This window comes from Geotrypetes seraphini, chromosome 1 (assembly GCF_902459505.1).
Source record: "Geotrypetes seraphini chromosome 1, aGeoSer1.1, whole genome shotgun sequence".
Lineage (NCBI taxonomy): Eukaryota > Metazoa > Chordata > Amphibia > Gymnophiona > Dermophiidae > Geotrypetes > Geotrypetes seraphini.
The window spans coordinates 121,371,097-121,393,033 of record NC_047084.1 but is presented as its reverse complement, the minus strand read 5'-3'; the positions used below and the strand labels follow the sequence as shown (position 1 = coordinate 121,393,033).

Below are 21,937 nucleotides of genomic sequence, written 5' to 3'. Positions count from 1 at the left end.
TCACCTCTGATGATGCAACTTCCTCTTTCCTCAGAGGCGACACGAACCATCAAAGGATCCAAGGCTGCCTAAGTGAATCACTGCACTGCAGCAGACAAGTACTGAGAGCTGCTGGGAGGGGAGGGGAGGGAAGGGGAGGAAGCTACTGTTGGAGGCTGGGAAGCTGCTGGACAAGGGAAAATAAAGGGAGAGCTGCTACTGGATCTGGAGGGAGGGAGAAGGAGAGATCCTGGGAGGGGAGAAAGGGAAGGGAAGAAAGTAACTGCTGGACAGGGGAGGAGGAAAAAAGGAAGGAAACAGCAGGGAGATTAGAGGAGGGGAAGGAGTCAGGGTGGAATGGAGAGATCAGATGAGGGAAAGGGGAGAGACTGAGGAATGAGAAAGTAGAGAGAAATTGATGCTGGGAAGGGGGTCAGCAGAGAAATAAGGAGAGAGGGAAAAGATGCTAGATCTGGTGTAGGAGAGATTAAAATGAAGAAAGCAATGAAGCTGGAATGAATCATGTAAAAAAGAGAGAGGGGGTGCAGGCTGGCTGGATGGAAAGGGGAGAGAGGCATAGAAAGAAGGCAGATACCATATGGAAGGAGGAGAGGGCAGACAGTGGATGGAAAGGGCAGATGCTGGATTGAAGAGGCAAAGAGGGCAGAAGCTGGAAGGAAGAGAGTGAAAAGAAGATGAAAGCAGAAACCAGAGATGACAAAAGGTAGAAAAAATAATAATTTTTTTTCTGTTTTGTGATTAGAATATATCAGATTTGAAATATGCATTCTGCTAGAGCTGATGTTAGACATAACTGGGAACTGCAAAGCCTAGGCAGTGCTTCTTTAGCTTCCAGCTGGTATAGGGCTTTCTCTGACCAGGGGGCAGTTGCCCTAATTGCACTCCCCTTACACTGTTCTTATCATGTGTGACTTTGGTATTCTGTTAGCATGATATTTCTGTGTAGCATTCTGTAATAATTTGGCTTATTCAGTTCTCTTGATAGTAGAGAGGATATATGTGAAGGGGAGGGGAGGCAGGTTTTTGTTGATCCTTGCTCTATATTATTTGTATTCATAAAATGACAATTGTACAGAATATTGTTTCTTTTTATACTTTAATAAAATATGTTCATTATAAAATCATATCTCTTTGAGACTTGTGAGGATGGGATCAGATGGTTTGCGGGGACTGAACTCGTGGGGACGGGGTAGAGATGCGTTTTTTTATTGCAGTCTTAGTAGTCTGCCGGTCCACAAAATAATTCTTTTATTTCCGCCAGTCCATAGGTGTAAAAAGGTTGAAGAACACTGGTCTAGAGCAGTGGTTCCCAACCCTGTCCTGGAGGACCACCAGGCCAATCGGGTTTTCAGGCTAGTCCTAAAGAATATGCATGAGAGAGATTTGCATGTAATGGAAGTGAGAGGCATGCAAATCTGCTCTATGCATATTCATTAGGGCTATCCTGAAAATCCGATTGGCCTGGTGGTCCTCCAGGACAGGGTTGGGAACCACTGGTCTAGAACATTATTCCAGACGAGATGGTCAGTTTGGGCAAGGAGTTTGACAAAAGGTATTCTCTGCCCTTGAAATTACATCTAGGAAGTCCCATATGTGAGAATATACTGCTTGTTTGTCCTGGGATAAAGCACAGTTACTTACCTGTAACAGCTGTTATCCAGGGGCAGTGGGCAGATATTTTTACAATCCTCCCTCCTCCTCTAGTTGGCTTTTTAGCTTCTTAGCTTTTTTATTGAATTGATGGTCCTGCAAGCCAACATCAGACAGGAAAGCACAGGCGCGGCATGGGCAGTCTTAAAACTTTAAAGTGACAGTACACTTTTGCAATGTCTCTACCGGGCTCTGTGAATGACTTCATCCATGCATGAGAATATCTGCCTGCTGTTTCTAGATAACGCCTGTTACAGGTAAGTAACCGTGTTTTCTGCTCCATTGCCCATGTAACTCTGCTAATGCTGACCCTGTCCTCCCTTGCCTCTGTTCCATCCCCAGACTACTCTTCCAGCATTGACCCTGCCACTTCCACCAGCTCTTTGTTCTTCTTCCTCTTTTAATTTTATAAATCTTTATTGTACTTTTCAGTTACAAAAAAGAAATATAACGTTACAATACTGAAAAAAGTCAAAGTCTCTAGCATAGAAACATGATGGCAGATAAAGGCCAAATGGCCCATCCACAATAACCATTATCTCTTTTTCTGTCTGAGAGATCCCACGTGCCTATCCCAGGCTTTCTTGAATTCAGACAGTCTCTGTCTCCACCACCTCTTCCAAGAGACTGTTCCATGCATCTACTACCCTTTCCGTAAAAAAATATTTCCTCAGATTACTCCAGAGACTATCACCTCTTAACTTCATCCTATGCCCTCTCATTCCAGAGCTTCTTTCAAATGAAAGACTCAACTCATGTAGGTATTTAAACATAGAAACATAGAATATGACGGCAGAATAGGGCCGACGGCCCAACAAGTCTGCCCAATTATGATCCCTTTCACCCTCGAGAAACTATCCTCTATCATACCTCTGTAGCGACCCCACATGTTTGTCCCATCGTCTCTTGAAGTCGAGTGTGCTACTAGCCTCGACTATCTGACGTGGAAGACCATTTCATCTATCAATCACCCTCTCGGTAAAGAAGTATTTCCTGATGTCCCCATGAAATCTTCCTCCCCTAAGTTTTAGTGGATGTCCTCTTGTCACCGTGGGACCCATAAAAGTGAAGATTTCTTCCTCCTTCTCGATGCGGCCCGTTATGTACTTTAAAGTTTCTATCATGTCCCCCCTTTCTCTGCGCTCCTCGAGTGAGTTTAAGCGCAGACTGCTCAGACGATCTTCATATGAAAGATCTTTGAGTCCTGAGACCATCCATTCTCTGAACTGACTCAATTCTCTTCACATCCTTTTGGTAATGTGGCCTCCAAAACTGGACACAGTACTCCAGGTGCGGTCTCACCATGGATCTGTATAATGGCAATATAACTTCGGGTTTTCGGCTGATAAAGCTTCTTTTGATGCAGCCAAGCATTTGTCTAGCCTTTGTTGAGGCTTTCTTCCCCTGATTTGCAGCCTTCATGTCTTCACGGATGATTACTCCCAAGTCCCTTTCTACTTCAGTTTTTGTTAAGTTTTCTCCATTTACGGTGTATGTAGTGCAAAGATTCCCACTGCCAAGATGCATCACCTTACATTTTTTGGCATTAAAGTTTAGTTGCCAAGTATTGGACCATTGTTCTAGCAAAAGTAGGTCTTGTTCCATAGTGTTTTGCGCGGTTGCGCTGTTAGGTTCAGTTGCCCTGCCCACAACGTTGCATAGTTTAGCATCGTCAACAAATAACGCAATTTTGCATTGAAGTCTTTGAGTCAGATCCCTTACAAAGATATTAAATAGCATTGGGCCCAAGACTGAGCCCTGAGGCACTTCACTGGTCACTTTTGATGATTTTGAGAGAGTACTGTTTACCATCACCCTTTGAAGTCTGTCGCTAAGCCAGTCTTCTACCCATGCAGTCAACGTTCCTCCTAGTCCCATCGTGTTCATCTTGTTCAATAACCTGTGGTGTGGAACACTATCAAAAGCTTTACTAAAGTCCAAGTACATGATGTCAAGGGACTCCCCCCTGTCCAGCTTTTTTGTTACCCAGTCAAAGAAGCTTATCAGGTTGGATTGACAAGACCTTCCCTTCGTAAAACCATGTTGGTGGGGGGTCCCTTAATTTTTCCTCGTCCAGAAACGTGTCTAATCTGTTTTTGATCATTATCTCCATTAGTTTACACACTATTGAAGTGAGACTTACTGGCCTCTGACCTGCATCCCTTTTTGTGAAGAGGAATAACGTTGGCGATTTTCCAGACCAAGGGAACTCTTCTCTTGCTAAGGGATAAATTGAAAATCTCGGCTAACAGCTCTGCCAGGACATCTCTCAATTCTGGAAGCACTCTGGGGTGTAAATTATCCGGACCCAAAGCTTTATTGATCTTTAATTTTGTCAGTTCTTAATAGACACTGCTCGAGGTAAATTCAAAGTCCCGGAATGAATCCTTCAAGCTCCCCATTGTCTGTAGCTGAGGTCCAGATCCCGGTGCTTCACAAGTGAATACTGAGCAGAAGTAGTTATTTAGCAGGTCTGCTTTGCCTGCATCTCTATCATATCTCCCCTCTCCCTCCTTTCCTCCAAAGTATACAGATTGAGATCTTTTAGTCTGTCCCCTTACAACTTATCACAAAGATCAAACACCATTTTAGTAGCCTTCCTCTGGACCGACTCCATCCTTTTTATATCTTTTTGAAGGTGCGGCCTCCAGAATTGTACACAATATTCTAAATGAGGTCTCACCAGAGTCTTATACAGGGGCATCAATACCTCCTTTTTCCTACTGGCCATATCTCTTCCTATGCAGCCTAGCATCCTTCTAGCTTTTGCCGTCACCTTTTCAATCATCAGAAATCCACGCCAGAAATCATGTGATCTCTCAAGGCTTAATCATGGATGGGGGTTTCGTTCATCGATCCAGAAAAACTTTTAACATTAACTGGATAGTGTACTCATTCAACAATCTTATTTAATTCAAATTTCATTTTAAATATTTTTCTTCTTATTGTTTTTAATTCATTTTTTGTTCTTTTTTGTTTTATATTTTGTTCTATCTCATGAAATTTGTCTTAAAGTACAATGACTTATTTTATAATAGCTTAAAACATCACTAGGTGTCTGGTATTTAAACAAACACTTATCTTTTGTTGCCAAACGGGGCTTTTTCACTCTCACAACGATTAAATGACTTTCTATGTCATATAAGACATTATTCAACAGGACCCGTTTTGTCCATGCACAATGTGCTTTCTCAAGGTAAATAGTGGATCTACCATTAACCACACAGTCGCTATCGTTGTATTGCTTATGCTATTTAAACCTCTTTTGAGTATCTAATTTTTGCTTGATTTATTCTATTTTTGCTGTTTTTATTATTTTTGGAAGTTCACCTTAAGATCATCACATACAATCACAGCCAAGTCCCGCTCTTCCATTGTGCACATAAGTTCTTCACCCACTAAACTATACCATTCCCTCAGGTTTTTGCAGCCTTGCATTTCTTAGCATTAAATTTTAGCTGCCAAATTTCAGACCATTCTTCAAGCTACGCCAGGCCTTTCTTCATGTTATTCATACTCGGCATGTCTACTCTTTTGCAGATTTTGGTATCATCATCAATGAGGCAAATTTTACCCGACAGTCCTGCAGCAATATTGTTTATAAAAATGTTAAAAAGAATAGGCTCAAGAACAGAACCTTGAGGCATATCACTGGTAACATCCGTTTCCTCAGAGCGATCTCCATTGATCACTCTACCCTCTGTCGTCTTCCACTTAACCAGTTCTTGACTCATCCTGAGGGCACTATCAAAGGCTTTGCTAAAATCTAAATACACCACATCTAGCGCACTCCCTCTATCTAATTTGCTGGTCACCCAGTCAAAGAAATTGATCAGATTTGTCTGACAAGACCTACTTCTAATGAATCCATGTTGCCTCCAGTCCTGTAATCCACAGGATTCCAGAAACTACACCATTCTCTGTTTTAAAAGCATTTCTATTAATTTGCTTAGCACATAAGTCAGATTTATTCCACTTTTGTGGAGAGGGACCACATTTGCCCTTCTTCAGTTCTCCGATACCACTCCCGACTCTAGAGACTCATTGAAAAGGTCAATCAGCGGAGCTACCAGAACTTCCCTACGTTCCTTCAGCACCCTCGGATATATACCATCCGGCCCCTTCGCTTTGTCTACCATTATTTTATCTAGCTCCTCACAAATACAACTCTCTGAAAATCAATCAGGGTTTATTACGCCTTCATCCCTATTCACGTTTGTCTTCTGCGGTCCAGTTCCTGGCACTTGAGCCGTGAACACAGAACAGAAATATTTAAACAATTCAGCCTTTTCTTTATCAGCTTCTACATATTCCTCCCCTTCACCTTTGAGTCTCACAATGGCACTTATATACTAATATATCTAAAAAAAATGTCTTGTCTCCCCGTTTTACCGTGTCAGCTATTTTTTCTTCCATTTGCATCTTTGCTTTCCTGACTACACAATCAGCCTCTTTTAACTTTTCCAGATATTTTTGCCTGTCTTCCTCTTTCTGCAATCTTTTGTAGTTTATGAAAGCTAACCTCTTATTCCTTACCTTCTCAGCTACTACTTTTGAGAACCAAAGTGGCCTTCTTTTCCTCTTACTTTTACTTACTTGCCTCACAGAAAGGTTTGTGGCCTTTACATTCACTCCTTTCAGTTTTGCCCACCGCATTTCCACTCCTTCCAGATGTTCCCATCCAGACAATAATTCCTTGACGTAAACCCCCATCCAAACAAAGTTAGTTTTTTAAAAGTCTAGAACCTCTCTATACCCATCTTTTTTTTTTTTTTAATTCTTTATTCATTTTAAATCATAAACAAGTGTACAATAATATATCCATTAAATTTCAATGTAACACTTGAAAATCTTAAATCATATCATCAAGAACAAAAGTATATATCTCCACCCCCCCCACCCTACTGAAATTAAAATTCATGAATCATTTTCAAACATACAATAAGTGTACAGAAATATAATCATTATAATTTCAATAAAGCACATTGAACATCTTTCCAAATCATCTAAAATAAAAATATTAATCCCCTCCCTCATAGAAACATAGAAAGATGACGGCAGAAAAGGGCTATAGCCCATCAAGTCTGCCCACTCTACTGTCCCACCCCATTAAGTCAGAGTGCTGCTCGACCCACGTAGAGATCTCACGTGGATGTCCCATTTATTCTTAAAGTTGAGCACGCTAGTGGCCTTGATCACCTGCACCGGTAGTTTGTTCCAGTGATCCACCACCCTTTCTGTAAAGAAATACTTCCTGGTGTCACCACCAAATCTCCCTCCTCTGAGTTTGAGCGGGTGCCCCCTTGTGACTGAAGGTCCCTACCTAAAGAAATAAAAACAAACTCTCAATGGAAAATATACCACCCCCCACCCCCCAATGCGTAAAATATAATCTCCCATAAAAAGTGATGTCTATTCATTACAATATTTTTCCATTGGCCCTCAGATCTTTATAAACTTATTGTAAGTCCCGTTCTGCGTAGCAAGAGCTCATTCCATCTTATAAATATGGCATAATGAGTTCCACCAAAATGTATAGCTAAGATTAGAGTAGTTTTTCCAATTTTTAGTAATATGCTGAATGGCGACCCCTGTCATGATTAACAAAAGTTTATTATTACTCGACGAAATTTGACTTTTTTTCCTCATAGATATACCAAACAAAACAGTGTCATAGATAACGCAACATGATTCTCTAGAAGACAGTTAACTTGAGTCCAAATTGAATTCCAAAATAACATAATATAGGGACAAAAAAAAATTAAATGATCCACTGTCCCTACTTCAAGATTACAATGCCAGCATCTATTAGATTTAGAGCAATCCAACTTTTGTAAATGAACTGGGGTCCAAAACGCTCTATGCAATAAAAAGAACCAAGTTTGCCTCATAGATGCTGACATTGTACATCTCATTCTCCAAGACCAAATTCATCTTAATATTAAACCATACCATGCAGTGATCGCTGGATGCCAAATGATCACCCAATGTAACATCAGAAACATTTTCCCCGTTTGTAAGCACTAAGTCCAGTATGACCCCATCCCGCATGGGTTCCATTACCAACTGCTGGAACAGTTCTCCTTGTAGAGAATCCAGGATCTCCATACTTCTAGAAGACCCCACAATAGGGATACCCCAATCAACATCTGGCATGTTAAAATCAGCTATTAGTAAAACATCCCCTTTTTTAGATTTATTCTGAATGTCTTCATTAGATTAGCATGCAAACAATAAACACTTCCCACACCACAAACAAACCTCCCAATGCCCTTTAACCCCTACCTAAGTCCCATGTTCCCCCACTCCCCAATGGACACCACTTTAGCTTCGTTGCAATAGCTCCAGTCTGCTAATAAAGTCCAGGTGCTGTCTCCACTTCTGAAGTTTTATCTTGTTTCGAACTGCCCACAATATTTTTGGAAGTAGGAGAAAATTGGATTAGGACTATTGGATTGCAGGTCCATAAGGTTCATTTGCAACTACATGGGGATTTTCCCCCTACTGTATGTCCTGCTTCCCACCCTTAGCTCCAGTTACTGAAGTAATAGTCCCCACCAAGGACCATGCATTAGGATTTTGTCCAGAGCTTGCAATCATGGCCCTAAATCCAGTTCAGTGTTCTCCCCAGTGCTTTTCAGCCGGGCGCTCCGCCCAGCAAATTTACATTACCACCCGGAGGTCATCTGCCGAAATCTGCTGCTATCACTGCTTAATGCGAGCCTGAAGAGCTGCCGAAAGACTCCCGCCGGACTTTAAACAAAACAAAACCCAGCAAGCGACTCAAACCCGGCTTCCCTCCGAAACCGGAAGTTACATCGGGGGGGGGGGGGGAGGTAAGAGAAGCCAGCACGGACCATTAGAGCCCTGGAGCATGCGGGAGATAGGCCAGCCACGGAAGGAAGCTTACTTGCTCTTGCTTACTTCGGGCCTTTCTCACTGCCGGGTCCTGCCTACTTTCTGTTTCTGCGAAGGCAGGACCCGGCAACGAGAAAGGCCCAAAGTAAGCAAGAGCAGCAAGTTGTAAGCTTCCCTCTGTCGCTGACCTTTGGGAGATAGGTCAGCTACAAAGGGAAACTTGCAACTTGCCTTTGTCTGTAGCGAATCTGCCGGGTGTGTGAGATGGGGGGGGAGTGAATGGGAGGAGAAATGCTGCTGTACCCAATTAGAGGGGGAGGGGGAAGAGAAATGCTGGTGCTTCTGTTGTACCCAATTGGGGGGGTAAGAGAAATGCTGCTGCTGCTGTACCCAATAGGGGGAGGGGGAAGAGTCATGCTGCTGCACCCAGTTAGGGGGGAGGGGGAAGAGTCATGCTGCTGCACCCAATTAGGGGGGAGGGTGAAGAGAAATGCTGCTTCTGCTGTACCAAATTGGGGGGAGGAAAGAGAAATGCTGATGATACTGCTGTACAATCAGGGAAACAGGACTCCAGGGAAATCTATCTGGCCAAGTCAAAAGCAGTCAAAACAGCAGTTAGGGAGGCCAAATTCCGCATGGAGAAGTCTTTAGCAAGGAACATAAAGAAAGGAGATAAATCCTTTTTCAGGTATATCAGTGACAGGAACAAGAACTCAGGTGGGATAGTACGCCTCAGGAAACCAGAGGGAGACTATGCAGAAACGGACTCGGAAAAAGCCCAACTGTTAAGAACATAAGAACATAAGAAGTTGCCTCCGCTGAGGCAGACCATAGGTCCATCCTGCTCAGCGGTCCGCTCCCGCGGCGGCCCATCAGGCCCATTGTCTGAGCAATGGTCTATACCTATCTATACCCCCCAATCCCTTTTTCTTCTAGGAATCTATCCAAACCTTCTTTGAAACCATTTAATGTTTTCTTGTCTACAACAGCCTCTGGAAGCGCGTTCCATGTGTCCACTACCCTCTGAGTGAAAAAGAACTTCCTAGCGTTTGTTCTAAACCTGTCCCCTTTCAATTTCTCCAAGTGCCCCCTTGTGCTCGTGGTGCCCCTTAATTTAAAAAATCTGTCCCTGTCTACTTTTTCTATGCCCTTCAGGATCTTGAAGGTTTCCATCATGTCTCCTCTAAGTCTTCGCTTTTCCAGGGAGAAAAGTCCCAACTGCTTCAATCTGTCAGAATATGGGAGATTTTCCATTCCCTTTATCAGTTTGGTTGCTCTTCTTTGTACTCCCTCAAGTACTGCCATGTCTTTCTTGAGGTACGGCGACCAGTACTGGACACAGTACTCCAGATGCGGCCGTACCATTGCACGATACAGCGGCATGATGACTTCCTTCGTCCTGGTCGTAATACCCTTCTTAATGATACCCAGCATTCTGTTTGCTTTCCTAGAGGCTGTGGCGCATTGCGCCGATGCCTTCAGTGTTGCGTCTACCATCACTCCCAGGTCTCTCTCCAGGTTACTAACCCCTAGTGGTGTTCCCCCCATTTTGTATGTGAACATCGGGTTCTTTTTCCCCACGTGCATGACCTTGCATTTCCCCACGTTGAAGCTCATCTGCCACTTTTCGGCCCACTTTTCCAGCTGCGTTAGATCCTTTTGGAGATCTTCGCAGTCTTCCTTGGTTTGAGCCCTGCTGTATAGTTTGGTGTCATCTGCAAATTTAATGACTTCACACTTAGTTCCCGCCTCTAGGTCATTTATGTAGATATTGAACAAGAGTGGTCCCAGCACCGACCCCTGCGGAACTCCGCTCGTGACCCCTTTCCAGTCTGAGTAGTGGCCCTTTACGCCAACCCTCTGCTTCCTGTTTGCCAGCCAGTTTTTGATCCATCGGTGGACCTCCCCTTGTACCCCGTGGTTCCATATCTTTTTAAGCAGTCTCTCGTGTGGCACCTTGTCGAAGGCTTTTTGGAAGTCAAGGTAAATAATGTCTATAGATTCCCCTTTATCCACCTGACTGTTCACTCCCTCAAAGAAGTACAATAAGTTTGTGAGGCATGACCTACCCTTACAGAAGCCATGTTGACTCGGTTTTAGCTGCCCATTTTTTTCGATGTGCTCATAGATGCTGTCTTTAATCAGTGCCTCCATCATCTTTCCCGGGACTGAGGTCAGGCTCACCGGCCTGTAGTTTCCCGGGTCCCCCCTTGCACCCTTCTTGAAGATGGGCGTGACATTTGCTATTTTCCAATCCTCCGGGATCTCTCCGGTTTTTAAGGATAGGTTGCATATCTGTCGAAGTGGCTCCGCTATTACGTCTTTTAGTTCCTTGAGTACCCTTGGGTGAATGCCATCCGGACCCGGCGATTTGTCGCTCTTTAGTCTGTCGATCTGCTTGAGTACATCCTCTTGGCTTACCTCTAAATCGACCAGCTTATCGTCTTGGTCTCCTATTACGATCTCCTCGGGTTCCGGAATGGTGGTTATATTCTCCATCGTGAAGACTGACGTGAAGAACTCATTTAACCTGTCAGCTATCTCTTTCTCTTCTTTTACAACTCCCTTTCTGTCTCCATCGTCCAATGGTCCCACTTCTTCTCTCGCCGGTTGCTTCCCCTTGACGTATCTGAAGAACGACTTGAAGTTTGTTGCTTCCTTTGCCAGTCTCTCTTCGTATTCTCTTTTTGCTTTTCTAACCACTCGGTGACACTCTTTCTGGTGTTCTTTGTGCCCTTTTTGGTTCTCCTCTGTTTGGTCTTTTTTCCATTTTCTGAACGATGCTTTCTTGTCGCTTATTCGCCTTCTTTACTGCACTTGTTATCCACACTGGGTTTTTTGTTCTATTTTTTTTGCACCCTTTTCTGAACTTGGGGATGCATATGCTTTGTGCTTCGTGCACAGTCTCCTTGAATAAGGTCCAGGCCTTTTCTACGGATTCCGTCTTCCCTATGTTGCTTTTGAGCTTCTTTCCCACCATTTTTCTCATGGCATCATAATTTCCTTTTTTGAAGTTGAGTGCCGTCGTTGTGGTTCTTTTCCCCTTTGATGATCCAATTTCAAGCCTGCACTGGATCATGTTGTGATCGCTGTTACCTAGTGGGGGTAATACCGCCACCTCCTTTGCTGTCCCCCCTAGTCCGTTGAAGATTAGGTCAAGAGTGGCATCGCCCCTTGTTGGTTCCGTGACCAGCTGTTCCATGAAACAGTCTCTCGTGACTTCTATGAATTTTGTCTCTCTTGCGCAGTTTGAGTGCCCAATACTCCAGTCTATCCCAGGATGGTTGAAGTCCCCCATCACCACCACATTTCCGCTTCTGCATACCTGCTTCAGTTCAGCCTCCTTCTGCTCAGTCTTCACCCGCAAGGCACCGGGACTTGGTCCTCAGCTGCAAACAAGGGTTGACTCAGCTGATCCGTTTAGTAATTTCAAGTTTACGCCCAGCAGTGTCTACTGCGAGCTGTCAAAGCTCAAGGTTAACAAGGCAATGGGGCCTGACAACCTACACCCCAGGGTGCTCAGGGAGTTGTGTGATGTCTTGGCAGAACTGCTATCCGCGCTCTTCAATCTCTCCCTTAGTACAGGTAACGTCCCGTTGGACTGGAAAATGGCTAACGTCATTCCACTTCATAAGAAAGGCTCCAAGATGGAGACAGCAAACTACAGACCGGTGAGTCTCACATCAATAGTGAGCAAACTAATGGAAACTCTAATCAAACGCCAATTGGATACGATCATGAACGAGGAGAATCTACGGGATCCCCGTCAACATGGATTTACTAAGGGGAGATCCTGCCAATCCAACCTGATCGGCTTCTTTGACTGGGTGACGAGAAAGCTGGATGTTGAGGAGTCCCTGGACATCGTATACCTGGACTTCAGCAAAGCATTCGATAGCGTACCACACCGCAGGTTGCTGAGCAAGATGAGTTCTATAGGATTGGGCGACACGTTGACGAAATGGATTGGGAACTGGCTTGAGAGTAGACTTCAGAGGGTAGTGGAATGGCACCCCCTCCGAAACGACGGAGGTGATCAGTGGAGTGCCACAGGGCTCCGTCCTGGACCCGATCCTGTTCAACATCTACATAAGAGACTTGGCAGAAGGGCTCCGAGGTAAAATAACATTATTCGCTGATGACGCCAAACTAAGCAATGTAGTGGCCAAGAGTACAACAGACAAAAATTCAATGCCCGACAACATGATGCACGACCTACTACTACTGGAGCGCTGGTCTAGGTCCTGGCAACTCAACTTCAATGCCAAAAAATGCAAAGTCATGCACCTGGGCAGCCAAAATCCATGCAAGACTTACACCCTAAATAGCGAGATCCTAACAGAACTGAAGCAGAACGTGACCTAGGGGTGATCGTCAGTGAGGACATGAAGGCTGCCAATCAAGTGGAGCAAGCTTCCTCCAAAGCAAGGCAAATCATAGGTTGCATACGCAGGAGTTTCGTCAGCCGTAAGCCTGAAGTCATTATGCCATTGTATAGATCCATGGTGAGACCACACCTGGAGTACTGTGTGCAATTTTGGAGGCTGCATTACCGAAAAGATGTGCTGAGACTAGAGTCGGTCCAGAGAATGGCCACCCGGATGATCGCGGGTCTCAAGGATCTCCCATACGAGGAAAGGCTGGATAAGTTACAGCTCTACTCACTCGAGGAACGCAGAGAGAGGGGAGACATGATCGAGACGTTCAAGTATCTCACGGGTCGCATCGAAGTGGAAGAGGATATCTTCCTTCTCAAGGGTCCCACGGCAACCAGGGGGCACCCGTGGAAAATCAGGGGAGGGAAACTGCACAGTGACACCAGGAAATTCTTTTTCACTGAAAGAGTGGTTGACCGCTGGAATAATCTTCCACTTCAGGTCACTGAGGCCAGCAGCGTGCCTGATTTTAAGGCCAAATGGGATAGACACGTGGGATCTATTCACTGAGTTAGGTGGGGAAGGGTCATTGCGGTGGGCAGACTAGATGGGCCTTGGCCCTTATCTGCCGTATATTTCTATGATTCTATGTTACCCAATGGGGCGAGGGGAAGAGAAATGCTGCTGCACCCAATTGGGGAGAGAGAAGGAAGGAGGGAGAAGGAAGATCAGGAAAAGGAGGAAAGAGATGCAAAGACCATGGGAGGGAGGGAAAGGAGATACCATACCATGGAGTGGAAGAGAGAGATGTCAGGGCATAAGGGGGGGGGAAGCAGGGCCGGATTAAAGGATAGGCCCAGTAGGCACAGACCTAGGGCCTGAAATGGTCAGGGGGGGCCCGCCAGTGCTGTGCTTTGAGGCCTCACCCTTGCTGGATTCGCTAGCAGCAACAGCAGCCTCATCATCATCCCGGGCTCCCCCCCCCCAAACCCGATCCGACCCTTCTATCTCTCCCTCTTTCCCTCTTCGGTGACGTGCCAGAGGGAATCACGGCAGGAGAAAGCCCTGAAGCAGCCTGTTTAGAGTAGAGCAGGGCTGTTTAGAGTCTCATGATGGGAGGGAGGGAGAGATAGGAGGGTCGTGGGGGGGGGGGAGAGTAGCAGTTTGCCCCGGGTGCTCGGCCTGGCATCATGAACTTCTTCGGCTAGCAACAGCATTTACAATTCACTGCTGTTGCCAGCTTCGAGCCTTCTTCTCTGCCGGGTCCTGCCTACTTCTGTTTCTATGAAGGCAGGACCTGACAGAGAAGAAGGCCCGAAGCTGGCAACAGCAGCGAATTGTGAATGCTGCTGCCTGAAGAAGTTCATGACGCCAGGCCTTGGGTGACAGAAGGAGGAAAGGGAGCAGAGGGGGGGAGACTTGCTGCACCCAACTGGAGGGAGAAAGAAGATGAGGGAGGGAATGAAACGAGATGCCAGGGATTGGAGGGAAGGAGGAAAGTATGCCAGACCAAGGGAAAAGGAAGGGGGAAAGGAAGGAGAAGATATCAGAGCATGGAGGGGGAGGGAGAGATGGAAGAAAAGGAAAGAAGTGAGATGCCAGAGAATCAGGGAAGGGAAGATACCAGACTGTGGGGTGTGAATGAAAGAAAGGAGAAGAGAGAGTTGCCAGAGCATAGGGGACGGGGTGTTGACAGAGAGAGAAAAATGGAGAGGTGGCAGAGCTGAAATCAATCATGTACAAAGGAGAAGAGAAGGGGCACAGGATAGACAGTTTATTGAAGGAGCATAAAAAGAGAAGATGCCATATGGAACGGGGAGAGGGTGGACAGTGGATGGAAGGGGCTGATGCTGCATGGAAGACAGAGCGGACAGATGCTGGCTAGAAAGAAGAGTGAAGACAAGATGATTAAAGCAGAAACGACAAAAGGTAGAAAAAAATTTTTTGTTGCTTTACGTAGAATCAAGTATTATTGTATCTATTGATTAAAGTTTATAAATAGGAAATATAAATAAGGCAGTTTTTTGGTGACTAAACCCCTTTCCTCAGGTCAGGTCAGGACAGGATACCATAACAGCAGGGGTGCCCAAATGGTTGAGCGCGATCGACCAGTAGATCGCAAAGGCAATGTGAGTCGATCGTGTTGCCTTGGCAATCTTTTTCTTCCTGCCTCCCTGAGCCAGGCCAGGCGCGTACAAGCGCCAGACTCACAAGACTTCACCTCCGACGTCAATTCTGATGACAGCGAGGAAGATCTTGGCCAGCCAATCTCTGCTTGGCTGGCCTGGAACTTCCTCTCCAACGTAAGAATTGACATCAGAGGTGAAGTCTTGTGAGTCCGGCGCTTGTACATTCCTGGTCTGGCTCGTGGAAGCATGGAAAAATCGGCATTAGGGGGTAGGGAAAGAATCGGGGAAGTGAAGAAATTGGCGCGATGGCTTGGGGGGAAGGGGGAGAGAGAAAGAAAGAGAGACAGAAAGAAAAAAATATTGGATTTATAGTCAGAAGAAGGAAGTGCAAACAGAGACTCATGAAATCACCAGACAAAAAGGAAAACTGATTTTATTTTCTGCTGTCTATATTTTGCACTATGGCCCCCTTTTACTAAACCGTTTTTTTAGCGCAGGAAGCCTATGAGCATCGAGAGCAGCGGAGGGCATTCAGTGCATCTCCCTGCTCTAAAAACCAGTATTGTGATTTAGTAAAAAGGGAGGGGGTATATTTGTCTATTTTTGTATAGTTGTTCCTGAGGTGACATTGCATAGAATCGTCTGCCTTGACCTCTTTGAAAACCCGCGGAATATAAATGATAATTAACATTTTCTCTGCGTACAGTGTGCTTTGTGTTTTTTTAAAAATTTTATTGTTGGTAGATCATTTTGACTTGGTCATTTTAAAAGTAGCTCGTAAGCCCAAAAAGTGTGGGCACCCCTGCTGTAGAGCCATTTCTTGTATGACTGGATGAGCTACATTTATCTTTTTTTTTGGTTGTTTAAATTCATGCAGAAATAAATGGCTAGATTGAACCTAATGACTTCATTAATGCCTTTCCCTTTTTTAAACCTCTGTACCATTTGAAAGAGGGCAAATACTTCTTAAATTTAGTAAAAATATTCTGGCACAAGTGTCAAACCTTAAAAAAGGAAGTCATATTGAGCATTGGAAAATAATAATAATAATTAACTAATAAAAATAGTGTACATTTAGGGCTCCTTTTACTAAGTTACGATAGTGGTTTTAGTGTGCGCTTAGCGCGCGGAGGAATTACCATGTGTGCTAGATGCTAACGCCAACATTGAGTTGGCGCTAATTTTCCCGATGTAGCGCAGGGTTTGAGCACGCTAAAAATGCTAGCACACTTAGTAAAAGAGGGGGGTTAATTTTCCCCACCACCAAATTTCCTCATCCCGCCCCACCCGGCTACTTTTTCATGCCACCCGGCTGGAAAAAATTTCTGGGGAGAACACAGCAGTTACTAAGTAGTTACTATGTGATATTGAGGATCATGATAGCTTTTTAGGCGGTGAGCATCCTCTGTTCACGCTCCCCATGCTGCTTAGTTGTGATGCTTTCTTTATGGGGTAAAATGTTGATCAGGTTATGGTGGTTTCTTGACTATGACCAGAACACTCTTATCCCAGAAACTACGAGCACCATCTGTGTAACAGCCTCAGGCTAATCCATGAGTTGAACCAAAATCCACTGCTGTTTCCCTGCATCTCCTTATTTTTGACTCCAAGCCATTCCCTCCTATTTCGCAGTTCTCCTCTTGGACTGATAGCTCTGTTGACTGGGAATAAAGTGAGATCTCTGAGCTTTTATTGTAGCAATCTCTCTCTTGTCATTGCAGTCAGCTGGGAATGCAGTGAAGAGAGCGTCTGATAATTTGGTGAAGGCTGCACAGAAGGCAGCTGCTTTCCAGGACCATGATGAGACCATTGTAGTGAAAGAGAAGATGGTTGGAGGGATTGCACAGGTCAGTATATCTAAGCTTCCTGATGCCTCTTAATGTTTGCTCTCTCTGATCCACTTTCTCTGAATCTGGATTTCTAGTGGAGGTAGATAACATGCCTGTAAATAGCTTTTTATAAAATGTTGAACAGCATAAACATTTTGACAAGAAGGCCCATACTTTGCAATGGGCTTGCTTGGGGCAGATTTTGGACTGAGCACAGATGGAGTTCGAATATGAACATGTACATTAAGAAATGGCTTAATCTAGACCAGGAGTTCTCAAGCCAGTTATCGGGATACACCCAGCCAGTCAAGTCTTCAGGATTTCCACAGGGAATATGCATGAGAGAAATTTGCATGCCTTCCCTCTGTTATGCTAATCTATTTCATGCATATTCATTGTAGGTAATCTGAGAAGAAGACTGGGTTGAGAACCACTGATCTAGACACATATTTTATAAAGTACACGCCTTCATTTGCACCAGTTCCACCTGCATTCAAGATGTCTTCTCTGCCACATCTGAGTGGGGGAACCCTGAAGAACTAGTAGAATTATATAAGTGAATCAATAATGGAATGTTTAGTTATATGTGAGGAAAGCTCTAAAGAAGCCAGCTAACCTCTTCTGAAGATGTGACCTAGAGATGAAACAGGCAGGTTCAGTGATCAGAAGAAAAGGCAGACTGTAGAAAACTGAAAATCATGGTGGAAGTTGAAAAGTTTGAGAGGTGGCAGTGAGCACTTGGTTGAAGACATGGAAGGATCAAAATTAAAAAGAAGAAAGGGAACTGTCCTAAGAAGTAGATGAATTGCGGAGGATTCCAAGGGACAGGACAAGTAAATGGAGATTGAAACACAGGCTGAGAGGCTAGAAGTAATTTAGCATATTTTTCATAAGACGAGAATGGAAGGCATCTAATAATATTTTTGGAACAGCCATACCTGTAGAAGGGGCAAGAAGAAATAAAAGCAAGGATACAGTCAGCTTTCTTCAGTAATCAAAGAAAGACCAGATGAATTGGAGGAAGGTTGGGCAGGGGGGGAAACAGTTCTTTAACTTAGGTCCCATAATGGTATGTGCTTAGCCCTGATTCTATAAGGGACCTAAGCCCACTTAAAGCAACTCAACAGCTAGTATGAGTTGAGGCTACCTTAGTCGGCCTGCAATTGCTTGGAGATGCGCCCCTGCTCTAAACCACATGTGTACCTCCCTCGGACTTATGCAGTAAACGAATTTGACACATACTTGATAAAAGAAGTACCTAGCAGTCAGTGGCATTTGTAAGTTCTATAAAGTATGCACGCATTTGGAATGAGGAGACTCTGTAGAATACATTGTAGACTAGGATAATCAAAAAAAACCTAAGAGCTGCACTTTAATGGGTAATGATTAATGACCTTATATGTCTTAGACACCAAGAATTATGGGGTGTCTGTTTAGGAATTACACTATTTCGTGGGAACATCTTGAGCTGGGCCCCCCCAGGCCACAGGGGAGACAGTGGACGGGAAACACTTTTTGCCACCTGGGGAGCCACGCTGTTCACACAGCTCTCAGGACAGCCCTGAAATGCTGTGCCTCAGCCTGCTGAAGCTGGTGACATTGACTATGAAGAGTGGCAGAGCCACAGCTGGAGAAAGATCCATCATGGCCTAGAGCAGTGGTTTTTAAGCCACTCCTGCAGTACCCTTAGTCAATCCGATTTTCATAATATCTCATGCATCTCATTCTGAATATCTTGAAAACCAAACTAGCTAGTATGAGTTTCAAAAGCAATGTGAAGAATTTCAGGATAGAGAATGACAGAGGGACAAATTATTCCCCGTCACCGCTGGAACTCATTTTCCCATCCTGTCCCATTCCTGCAAGCTCTGTCCTCATCTGCTCTGTCCTCAATCACTTTAAAATCATAAGGGTTTGAGACTTGTACACTTAAGGCAGAGCTTAGAGGAAATGGGACAAGGACGGGCAGGGAAATTGAGTTCCATGGGAATAGGGAAAAATTTGTCCCCGTGTCATTCTCTATTTCAGGACAAGAGGAAAAGAGCCAGAGATTGCTATCTTATGAAGAAGGGATGTGAGTTTGGCGAGAAACAAAAGTTATGCTAGATACCTGTGTGTCATTGTGATTAGTAGTAGTGATGGAGGCATTTAAATGCAAACTTAGTTGGGGAAAATGGGATGGATGAGAAAGGGAACTAAAAAAAAGGAGTTTGTTCCAAATTGGGTTCTTGTCAGGGACAGAAATTAGAGGGTTTTTAGTTGGATACTGCTAGGAATTAGGGTTCAGAATGATGGCAAGGATTAGCAATTTCAGCAGGTGAGATCGAAGGAGGGTCAGGGTTATGCTTCATTCTGACATGCTGATTGCTGAGGCTTATTCGCTCTTATTGATGCTTCCTATCTCTGACAGATTATTGCGGCACAGGAAGAAATGCTGCGGAAAGAACAGAGCTGGAAGAGGCCCGGAAGAAAGCTTGCAATGATTCGGCAGCAGCAATACAAGTTCCTGCCCTCTGAATTGAGAGATGAAGGCCAAAACTGAAAGAGCATGAGAACAAACCCTTTTCATCCCTCCACTTCTACTACCACATCCAGACTTCTGGCTCTGCAGAGACCACCGAAACTTAACCAACCCTTGTTCTCTTAAAACTGTCTCCTCAAGCTTGAAATGAGGAATCGAGCAACAGCCTTGCACATAAGCTGGCTCTGACCTCTGAATGCTCGATCCCTGCAGGATCCCAGAAGCATCACAGGACTAGCTGGCATCAGCTGCCTTTTTACACGCCTTACGTTATCTGCCTCACCTTGCCTCAGAACGGCCTGCTTGCTCATATGTTGCCTTCTAGCGCCACCTAGAGTAGACTTTTATTCATGATATGATATGTGCTTCATTATTGAGCAGCAATGGAGATCATATTAAAGAGGAACCAACTGCCCTCCCTGACCGTGAGTCCTCGCCTTTCATCCTCCTTGACTACTGAACCCATCTCTCATCCTTCCCAACCCTGTCTCTCCTCTCCCTCTCACCTACCCGCACTATTGAACCCACTGTTCATTCTTCTTGACTAAGCCTTGTCCCACTTTCTCACTCTCCCAGATCACCAATCTTACTTTTTTTCTCTCTCTTGGACCCTGAATCTTTCCTCCCTCTCACTTTTCCTTCTGCTGTCTCTCCCCTCCTTCCCTTCTATGAATTTTTAGCTAGTGTATTAAGATTATTCCAATCATGGAGGAGACTGAGCACTTTGAAGCAGGAGGGGAGGAAGCCATCATGTGTTCAGGAACTTTTGAGGAGAACTGTACAAATGGGTTGGGAAGTAAATTAAAGAAGCACCAGTTGGAAGTTCATGTTTCTAGATCAGTTCTTGCACAGATGTTAAACTTAGCCTTATGTATCATGCTGAAGATAATGATAAGTAAATCAAATTTTGTTTACATGCCTTAATAAGCCATGGACATAAAAAACCCCCAGCATGAGCAGGGCTTGAGGGCAGATTATCATGTTGCTGTGATTGTTATTCAGATGAGAGGAGATTCCTTTGCACCTTGTTTCAGGTGGAATGGGATGAGGAAGTAACATCGGTTTGACCAACCATATGACTTGCTGCAATTAAGATAAGAAATAAAATAGGTTCATCCACTTAGGATCTTCCTGTCCCTTGGGAGCTGGAAGACGGCTACTGTCCTTTCTGTGGCCTTCTCAGTTTGCCCAAGCATAGAAAGTCTGTGCTCACTGATATCATTATCAACATGACCAGTTTTTTGTTGGGGCATCAAGGATGGCACTATCACTGTAGTTCCCAGAACTGTGCCAGGGCATCAGGACTGGCACTGCCACAAATGAAGCACCAACACCAAAGTGCCCAAATCCATGTCAACTGACTAAGATTAGCATCAGCTCCATGGTACCCACATCTGTGCTGAGCCTTCAGGATTGCCCCACTTCTCTGACCATTGGTTCAGCCGGTGAGGGGTTCCTTCCCAAAACATAAACTCTTTATCCTAAGTGCCTGCTATTGTGTTTGAAAATTGGTGCAGTATTTGTAATGTTCTGGTTGGGGTCTTTGAAGTATGGCTGGAACCCAAGAGTCAGCAACAGTTGGAAAATGCTGCAATATGGAGGGGAGTTACAGCTGTGCCACCTCTGGGACCTCACATGAGTCCAATATGGCTCCAGCTTTGTCTGCTTCTGCTATATCAAATTAACAAATGCCTCATTCGTATTTAAATATATATATATATATAACTGTATATATATATAAAAGTATATTTTTGTGTCTAGTTCTGAGAGCTCCCCCAGACCTTGTTCTTCCTAACTACTTTTCATTTGATACTTAACAAGCAGATACCAAAACAGTTGAGAAGCCACAGAGCTAAGGGGAATGGAGCAGGAGACCCTCTTACTCTCTAGAAGTGAATGAGGAAGGGGGGGCCTCCAGCTCATCCCAGAGTAAGGGGACAATCGAGTAGAGTCCTCTTATGCAAGTGCCTAATTTTCTTTGGAAAGTATTATCAATAAATAAAGATGATTTTTTTTTCACTTCTTAACTTTAAGTGTGGAGTCTCTCTTTGCTCTCTTTCTCTATCTTGTTTCTCTTAGACTTAGAAGAAAGATGTCCTCATCCAAGATAAAATTAACAGCTAGCTCAGATAGACCCTATACAATTGTTCAAATAATTTCACATTTGGAAAAAACCATACATCATAATTAAACCCACAAGGGAAGGAGTGATAACTGGAGCTCACACAACTGGGAAAAAGATTTGTAATGGCTAAGAAGGCATATAGCTCAGCAGTAGTATGATCATAGAATATAGTTTGATATAACAGCCATGGCAGTCACAATTCTCTGTTTCAAAACTACAATACCTTGAAATGCCAGCAAACAAACCTAAGGAACCGCCACTTCTGAAAGGAGCTGCCCTTGACACTGCTAGGAGTTTTGATTCCCACATCAGTAAATCTGTAGAAAGGTTCTACTACTGGTGCCCCTACCTGGTGCTAAAAATCATCTGTAGCATCTGAAGATTGGAGGGTGGCTAATGTGATGCCATTTTTAAAAAGGATTCCAGGGGAGATCCAGGAAATTACAGAA

General features: G+C 44.3%; 1 protein-coding gene across 2 annotated transcripts in view; it reads left to right on the top strand.

Moving 5' to 3' along the window:
• The window catches only part of TLN1 (talin 1), a 690,102-nt gene extending 668,712 nt beyond the window's left edge, over nucleotides 1-21,390 (top strand). For both annotated transcript variants that reach the window (XM_033937496.1, XM_033937486.1), the window contains 2 exons: nucleotides 16,735-16,860; nucleotides 19,253-21,390. In XM_033937496.1, coding sequence (XP_033793387.1) covers nucleotides 16,735-16,860; nucleotides 19,253-19,384 — 258 coding nt within the window. In that variant the 3' untranslated portion in view covers nucleotides 19,385-21,390. The remainder of the gene's footprint in view (nucleotides 1-16,734; nucleotides 16,861-19,252) is intronic.
• Nucleotides 21,391-21,937: the final 547 nt, after the last annotated feature.